General features: G+C 47.4%; 1 protein-coding gene across 4 annotated transcripts in view; it reads right to left on the reverse strand.

Annotated features, from left to right (window-relative positions):
• The window catches only part of CLSTN1 (calsyntenin 1), a 30,315-nt gene extending 27,620 nt beyond the window's left edge, over nucleotides 1–2,695 (reverse strand). For 2 of the 4 annotated variants that reach the window (XM_015648361.2, XM_015648359.2), the window contains exon 1: nucleotides 2,520–2,693. In XM_015648361.2, coding sequence (XP_015503847.1) covers nucleotides 2,520–2,586 — 67 coding nt within the window. In that variant the 5' untranslated portion in view covers nucleotides 2,587–2,693. Of the gene's footprint in view, nucleotides 1–2,519 lie in introns of all 4 variants that reach the window. The other 2 variants (XM_015648360.2, XM_015648358.2) reach the window with 2 other exon arrangements.
• Nucleotides 2,696–9,333: the final 6,638 nt, after the last annotated feature.

Raw genomic sequence — 9,333 nt, forward strand, 5'->3', positions numbered from 1 at the left:
TGTCCACACCATCTCTCCTCCATTTCAGTTTCCACAGCAGTGCACTACTTTAAATAACACATAAAGAAAAAGAGATTAATATTGTTTGCATGAACAGATGGCTGTATATAATGCTTTCCCAAGCACTATACATTGTTGAGAGGTCTAGTACTGGTTAATTCTCCCTGTCCTCAGCGGTTTCTTACTTTCATAAATACTTGGAGAATAAAAAAACCCAGGCCCCACAAATAGCCAAATTGTCTCTACATAATGCTTTAGGGTAGCGTTACATTTCCTTGCTCTAGAAAGAAGAAAGACAACTATCTAATCCCCAGCCCTATATTAAAAAGGCTTTCCTATCAAAGAAATATCTGCAGAAGAACTGTAGTACTAACAAAGTGGTTTGTGGTTTGGATTTAAGAAATTCACAGCACCACATAACTTCCTGAAATAATCACAGATCAGCAAACCTTCCTCAAGATAGCATTACTTTCATCAATACCCTTCCTAAGTGACAGTGAGTTGGAAGGGCCCCAAGACACCAGAGGTCTGTTGCTCTGCCTGGTCAGGACCCATGGAAGCTGCAGCAGCGAGCTGCGCTGCCTCCTCCTCCGGAAACTCCTCCATTCCACTCCCCATGCGGCTCTGGTCAGAGACATCCAACTGCTTCATCCATAAACACAGTCTGAATGCACTGCTAGCTGCTGCTTTTCCACCGCAACAAGCTTAGAAATATTTGGGTCAACTCGACCAATTACAAAACTAATTCGATTAGATTAAGAGTTTTGCATCAGCTGGACAGGAAAATGCCTCTTTGGAACCCAAAAATCACCCTCTGCACCCCTTAAAACAACTACAGGGAAGATGGTAGGTCAGCTAGCTCAGGCCTGCCTTTTGTGCAAGATTGTATCACCCAAACACTGTTTCCCTCTCTCTCCATCATCAAAAAGGATCACCCAAACACTTTTCACTCCCCTGTTCCAACAACAGGAATGGCAGAACCGGCAAGTTCAACTGTACTTGAGAAAAAAAATAAATGGAACTGGCAATACAGCACAAAATAGAAGGCTTACCATAAATGCTTCCAAACAGATGCCTTTCCTAACAGCAGGGAAATGAAAACGAGTAGCCCTTGCAGCTTTCCAGGTGTCCTGCAGAGCTTACTTGTCACTAAGTGCATCTCCACATAACATTATTAACAGGCCTACCTACAGCAGCCAAAATGCTACAAGGACTAAGGCAACTGCACATATTAAGCCAAACCAGCCCTCATTCTGTAACTCAGTTATGTGTGATGAAGTTCAACAGATCAGGATCTGCAGTCCAGCAGCTCTGTAAATCTGACTGAAAACAGGTACTGCCATCAACAAGCTGCAGAAAATCTGCCTACCAGCGCTGTCCTGGGTAATGCTGCCTGAATTTGCCATTTGTTTCCAAGCAGCTTCCTTGGAAAACGGTTTTTGATCTTAATCTTATTCCTAATTTCAAACGATGGAATTCAAAGACACTATGGATGTGTACTGGCTGGTAAAAACTATATTTAACGATTCCAAGAATGCTAATGAACAGATTGTACTTGAGGGATCTTACACAGGTAAATGGGCACTGTCAGAACAGCTGGCAGAGGACTTCCTAAGACATACTACAGCATCAGCTTCTTCATCTCACATAGGGAAACTGCAGCAAGATGTGTCCATAACGACCTGCTTTTTAGATCAAGAACTTCCCTTCAACGTATTTATATGCCATTTTACAACCACTTTTTTTTTTTTTTTTCCTACATTACTTCTAATGTACGCTCCTATTCAACGCTCTTAAATCTCATCACGCCATCCTGCAGAAGCAGCATTCCCGATGCCAGGGGTAACCTTCAGGTGAGGAAGCGCCTCGGAGCCTCTCAGTGAAGCCTGCCGGGGAGCAGCCCCGCAATGCGTATGCTGCTGCTCCTCGGGATCAATCAATAGCGACCAGGCCCGCGCTCACATCGCCCAGCCGCTGCTCCGGCCCAGCCGCTGCTCCGGCTCGTGCCCGCACGGAGCCTTCCCACGCCAGCCCAGCCAGGCCCGGCCGCCGAGGGGTTTTATTCCCGCTCCCGCCCCGGCTCTGCCCGGCCCCGCTCCGGCCGGGTCTGCCTGCGGGACCCTCCCGGCAACAAGTGCCGCCCCCCGCCCGGCCCGGGCCCCGTTATGTAACAGACAGGCGGACACAGCGAGCGCCGCCGCCGCGCATCCCCCGCCGGGCCGGGCTCTGCCCTCCGCGGCTGGGAGGGCTCGGGGCCGCTGGGCGCAGGTGAGCCGGGAGGACGAGCCGCCATCCCCTCATCCCCTCTGCAGGTGCGATGGCCGCGGCTGGGTCACCCCGGCCGCAGCTCCATCCTCCCCCCTTTCCCTACCCTCGATGTCCGCCCGCCTCCGCGATCTGCGCGGGGCGCCAAGGACACCGTCCCCTCGCCCGCCCGCGGCGCGGCTCAGGAGGCGAGCCGGACTGTCGCCGTCGCCAAGGTGCCGCGCAGCCTCCCCCGCCCGCCCCAGCCGCATTACCTCGAGCGGCCGCCGCCGCTCCGCAGAGCAGCGCGGCGAGCAGCAGGCGGGCGGCGGGGGCCGGCATGGCAGCGCGGAGCGGGGACGGCAGCGCGCAGCCCCGGCTGGCGCCCCCGCTGGTCCGGGCTCCGCTGTGCGGCGGGCGGAGGGCTCGGCTCGGCCCCGCGGAGGAGGAGGAGGAAGAGGAGGAGGGACGAGAAGCGCTGCGCGGCCCCGCTCCGCTCACCGTCCCTCCCCTCCCACCCCCGCCCGCCCCGCCGGCGGCTCCTAAAATGGCGGCCGGCTCCGCGCCGGGCACCAGGCGGGGGAGGGAGCGAACCAACGGCGCGGGGCGGGGGGGACCGGGAGAGCCCATTGCGGACCCCCGCGGGCAGCGGCGCGCCCCGCCCCTGGCGCTGAGGGCACTGCGGCACCGCCATGGTGCTCCGCTCCCTGACGGGCACCTCCCGCTCCCTCACGGGCACCGCCATGGTGCTCGGCTCCCTCACGGGCACCTCCCGCTCCCTCACGGGCACCGCCATGGTGTCCGCTCCCTCACGGGCACGTCCCGCCCGCCGGGCCCGGAGCGCCTCGGCTGCCGCTGCCTCCGGCGCTTTGGGCTTCGTTTGGCCTCTTGCTGCGGGCGGGGAGCAGAGCGGCCTCCCCGGCGCATCACACAGCTGAAGGGACCTGCTGCCCCTCTGACCCCTCACATTGCTGATTTAAAATGATGCCCCTCTGACCCCTCACATTGCTGATTTAAAATGATGCCCCTCTAAAGCCTCACACCGCTGGTTTAATAGATGCAGATTAAGCCCCCAAGTCGTTAGAAAGAGTTAAGCCCCGTATGGAGCTATTTAAGAAAAAATTAACCCCATATAAAGCTATTTGAATGCTTTCTCCCTAACGTTTACTTCAACATTCCATCCCCAACATTCATTTCAGAAAACAAATTCCTTTCAGACAGAACCGCTGGGTTTTACCCAGCCCAAAGCTGATGCCAAAGACAGGCACAGGGACACACCGGGAATGGGAGGCACAAACCAGGTCAGCAGCCGGGATGGAACAAACTGCCGACACCTGGTGCTGCAAGCATCAGATACAAACAATCACGGCATCATTTAGGTTGGAAAAGACCTTTAATATCATCAAATCCAACCATAAACCCAGCACCTCCATCTTGCTGCTTTCCCAGCTCTAGAAGTGCAATCCTGCAGGAATGTGTCCAAACACAAACACGCCTTGGTGCATCACAGAGTCTGCTCTGCAGAGCAACAAACCTTTTTAATGTAGTGACTTCTAGCAAGGCAAAAGATTACTTCTGTTTGGAAAAATTTCCAAGTGCTATCTAAATCAAGAATTTTCATTAAGTTGCACAGAACTTGTCCTATAATAGAAAAGTTCTTTGCTCTATTATCAAAAATTTCAATTAGAAAATGTTTCAAAAAAGGAAAAAGTGATCAATACCATGATCTAAGTTTTAACAATTAAAATGCAACCAACTTATTTTATAATTAGATCTGACTACTCATGCTTTGTACCTATTAGCCATTTCACTCCCACAGTGAAAAAAAGTCCAGAATGTTCAGGATCCTAGAGATGTGGCATTTCCTTATTTTCTGTACAATTTCTGTGCAAGATTGATCTGTGCTGGAAAAGCCTCCTCCTCCCTCCTGAGGCAAAGCCAGGGCTGAGTGCCTGGTGACCCCACACTCGAGATGGGGGAGAAGCCAAAGGTGAGAAACCATCCTCGTCACCACCCTGGAGCAGCCACTCGGGTCCCACGAGAGGCCAGAATCCTGTCTGTACAAGCCAGTGCTTTTGGATACCCAAAGGAAAAATGTTCTCCCTCCTGCATCCTCCAAACCAACCACTTGTACTCTCTGTGTGCTCCGTCTGCAGAGCAGGAACCTGAAGAGCCGTACCCTGAGGCCCAAGCCAGTGAACATCCCCAGTGACTGTCCCGTGCTCAGGAGCTCTCCCTTAGCCAAGTTACTCCACATTTATTCCATTTACTGCAGGGCAGCTGCTCTATCAAGAGCTAAGACATCTTTCTTTTTTTAAATAAAGCTAAAGCCTCAGTCTAAACCTCCTTGATTTCTCAGCCTGGCTAACATATGCTGGATGGCAGATCATGTCAGAAGAAGCCTGGAGCCCATCTGTTGCCAGAGAGCTGAGTCTTTACATTCCGCCAACGCAGCTTCAGCTGACAGGGTGCTACATGATGTGTTTCTCTTTTGTATGGAGAGTAGGACTGTCCAGCACAGTGTGACTCTCAAACTGGGCTTACTGACGTACTGTCTGAGTGAGAACCACCCCATTAATAAAGATTTGCTAGGCAAGATCTCATCAGTTGAAAGATGATTGCCCATTGATGAATACACGGTGTAATACATATCCAGTATTTGCCCAAATACTAGATTTTGATTCGGAATCTAACTATGGACAGAGCTTTAATGTCAATATAAATGTATCTGAAGAGGGCTGGATGTCTGGCCAGTTGGCATTCACATACACATTCTCTATTAAAACATTTTTTGCAAGATAAATTATTTTGCAACTGAGCATTTAGAAGAGCTGTGCATTTCACTTGGGTTGTATCATACATTATAACAGGAGAAAGCACAGCACCATGGACCACAGCGAGAAGGGGACTTCACTGTTACCATCAGGACTTGTTCTAATTGTTCTGATTCTGTAGAATTAGGAAGAAGAGACATTTTTAAGAGAAGAAATGCTATGTCCTGGTGAACCTTATTTATTACACAATGACACTACCAGCTCAGATGAATTAATCAGCTGAATCAGTCATGCTGAAACTGGGAAATTTCCAAGGAAGAGAAGGCATTGATGGCATTTCACTTTCTAAACAAAACTCCTCCGAGTCAGTTGTGACTAAGGCACTGATTCAGTAAAGCAATCAATTCTTTAGCCTGTATTTTAGGATCAATTTGATGGCTGAGAGGTTTGAACTGGCAGCTGAGGTTGATACAGATGGGCCCTGGCCCTGCACACAAGGTGAGGCAGCCACATGAAATCCTGCTCCCTGTCACCGTGGATGTTCCACTGGCACTTACTCTGGAAGTTCAGCAAACACAACATCCTCTCATTTCATTTCACAAAACCCAATTTGATTTCCATCACCAGTGTGGGACCTGCTGTGCACCAGCCCTCGAGAGCTGTCCTGTTCCTCCTGTGCCGGAGGAAGCTGCATTTCCCACGCTGACAGAGATCCTCTATCCCAAATGCCACATACCATTATTTCAGAGAAATTCAGGGAACTAACTTCAGCACCTTCATTTTACCACTTATCTCCCTCCTACTCTCTGACCTGCTTCTCAGATTCCAAAAAACCATTGATTTTTATTTTATTGGTAAGCAACAAAACTGGAACAAATGGCTCCTGGCAGAACATGTTTTCTGTTTCAGCTGAAAACCTATCGGCCTGATGTCCTTGAAATGCACAGTGTGACTAATGCCTGGCTTGCAAGGACCCAGGAGGACACATTTATTGCGCTTGTCAGAGTGGAGCTGAGCAGCCAGAACAGAAAAGATAGGGTGGTAGGGAAAAATGAATGCATTTAGCTGCTCCTGAAAGGCAGGCAGTGCACACAGAGAGCAACAGGACAAGCTTGGGTACCTCAACAGCAGATCTGGATCTGCTTGTTAGAGTTCAGGACCATAAATAATTTTGAATACATACAGAATATGCACTGTTACTTCTGAATGTTATACTTGGACTCTTGTTTAAAGGGAGATGTGTAGAGAAAGGGCCCAAACTTCAAACAGTCTAGAACTGCACTGAGAACTAGGTTATCTTCAAATAAAGAGGCTGGAACCAAGTGTGGGCTTGTTTTTCATCTTAGTGCAATTCATGTCTGCACAGTAGTGTGTTTGCAGATGAAGATTCCTTTTAATGGGAAGTTAAAACCCAGCTTTATCTCCTCCACCAGTTTATCACAGCTGCCCTGAAACCACTTCTGAGAAGGGACTAAGTGCCATAGAGACCATGCAGTCATTAAGCTCCTGAGAGAGCTGCAAACACACCCAAGCAAAAGATGAGGGCCACAAGAAAGCAGCTTCTGAGAGCTGCTGTAACTCCAGCTGCTCCCACCCCCACTGGAAAAGGCAATAGCACAAAATCCCAGAGTATTTGGGAATTTGAGTTTTGGTGTTTTCTGGTTCTGACATGGCTGAAGAACAAACAGTTATGAGACTAAGAAAAAGATAATTCAGGGTGAATATAAAGGATTAATTCTGCACAACAAGGCCTATGAAACCCAGAACACTCTTGTAAGGCAACAGGCAGTAGTGGCATCTTTTGGCTCATTCAAAAGAAAACTCCACAACACAATGCCAGAGCAACACCCCTGCCAGCTGGAAGACAAAACACACACAGGTGACCTGTTAGAATATTTATTGTCTTGCTGTCCCCAATATACACACTCTGAACACAGGCATAAAACTCAAATGCTTTTAGATTTGGGAGATTAAGATTTTATTATTATTTTTTAATGCTTTGGAACCTGACTGTATATTTTAGAGGAGAAAAAAATTTCAGGACTGGTTTTCCCCACACTTGAAAATTTCCAGAACTGCTTTGATCATGTATGAGAATTGATTTAGGGGATGCAAATGAAGGCCTTGGCAATCTGAAGAAGAAAATCTTCTCCCCTGACATTTCAGAACGTTCAGAGAATTCTCTACAAGCCATTGAAGTAGGGGTTCATCAGAGAGACAAAAAGAAAATTCAATAAGCAAAGAAGTACATGAAACCAACCAGCTCCTCACAAGAAAACCCACGGCATTAGCAACCTTTCTACCTTGTTCTATTCTTCTTCCTGCTCACACTTACCTTCTACAGCAAAATATGCATCCAGAAACATGAAAGCAATGAAGGGGAGATGCAAGTCCTTCCTTACAAAGAGAGACTGAATATTCTGCATCATCATTATAATATTTTACAACTCATTAGCACCTTCCATCCCAGGATCTCCAAGCATTTACAAGCGTTAATTAATGCACTCTCACAATAGTTCTGTGAAGCAAAAGGCAGGTGTCTGGGTACTGTGGTGACAGGTGCATTACAATTGAATAAGACAGAATTTCCAGGCTTTCCATTTACATATTTAGGAAAGAGGGGAGGGAAAATTAACAAGTGCTGCAATAGCTTGAAATACCCTGAATCAAGATATACTGTAAATACCTTGAAATACCTTGAACACACTCCCTTTCAAGTCTTTACCTGAAATGCAATACTTGTTAAGGACCTCAAGAACATTTATTAGCAGAACTATTTGCTGAGTGAAGAACCACGGGGTTTTTTTCCCAGTTCTATCACAGATGTCTCTCTGGCACAGTGTCTTGCCCTGCCCTATTTCCTTGTCTGACAACACAGTCCAGTAACACACCAGGTATAAAAGGGTGGGTGGATAAAGCAATTCATATATTTACACCAGGTACTGGTGACTGTTTCAATTTCTCAGCTTACAGATGTTTTGTATTCTTTAGGCTCATGGTATTCTGCAAACATCTGGTCACACAATGAGGTTTTCCTCTCTGCCTTCCCCCTGCAAGGGAGAAGAGCCATGTGCATGAATATTCCCCTCCCCAAGAGCCATATGGGAATGTAAAGGCATTCTCTGAATTCATTACCCAGCCCCACAATATGATTCTGTCTTTGTACGGGCAAGAAAATGGATGTTAATTTATTCCTTATTGCTAATTTGAAAAGGAGCACAAACACAACAGTTCCATTGCAAAGACTTCTACCAAGGGTGTAGTTTAAGTCCAATTATGTGCTATTAGTACATTTGCTCTTTATTCCTGTGGCATATTAATTACATGTCTGGTATTCTGATAATTAACACAATTACACTCTTTATTTTCCCCTTTCTTAGCCAATATTCTTGCATTTTATTGGGATAAGTGATTTTCTATAGGTAAAAGGAGCCAAATCATCACATTAATAAAATCAAGAAACAGGCTTTCAAATGAGCTTATACAGAGAAGTTCCAGCAGTGTTCTTCAGCAAAAAGAAAGGCAGATTCTCTCTTGTTGGGCTGCAGCCTATCTCAGAGATTCCAAAATGAACCAAATTACCATCCTCTAGTTGTGTATCCAGCATGACAATCAGCCTGAGCAGCACTGGCACTGCCACACAGCTCTTCCAATGCCATCATGTGTTCAAAGGATCCTTGGTACCAAAACCTCTGATCTCCCACTGCCACCTGTGAATCTCAATTCCATTTAGCAAAACCAAAAGTGACAAAGGGTCAGCCAAGATGTTTACAACTGCCCAGGTCATCCACAGATCAACACTCGCAGATAATGCAAAGGAGTATTAAGGAACAAAACAAAACAAGCACTCTCAGTGCTGTAAAACATCAAGGTGGGTAGATTTCACTAAATTAACTGCATACAGACACCTCAAAGATTTGGGGTTTTACCTTCAGGACAAATTATTTTTCCTCGAAAAACAATAGTTTTCTTTAAAAGCAGATCTTGAACCTCCAGTTGGTCTCATACACTATGGCTACAAAAGCCCCACAATGGAAAGAAAGGTTCCAGCAGTTTCCTTCTCGAATTGTTTTTTTGGAAAAGAAGGAAAGAAGGAGCAAAATGTTACATCATTCTGCAGCAGCACAGAACTCAGTGGAAGGTTCCTCAGCAGCCTTTTCCTCAGATGCCGTGTCCTGGTGTCCTGCAGGGCTGGGTGTGCAGAATTCGGGGTGTCCCTGCTCCTTCACACAGCCACACATCTGCTCCCTGGTGCACATTTCACCACATTTCACCTCATTTCACCTCATTTCACCACATTTCACCACATTTCACC

This window comes from Parus major, chromosome 21, assembly GCF_001522545.3.
Source record: "Parus major isolate Abel chromosome 21, Parus_major1.1, whole genome shotgun sequence".
Classification (NCBI taxonomy): Eukaryota; Metazoa; Chordata; class Aves; order Passeriformes; family Paridae; genus Parus; species Parus major.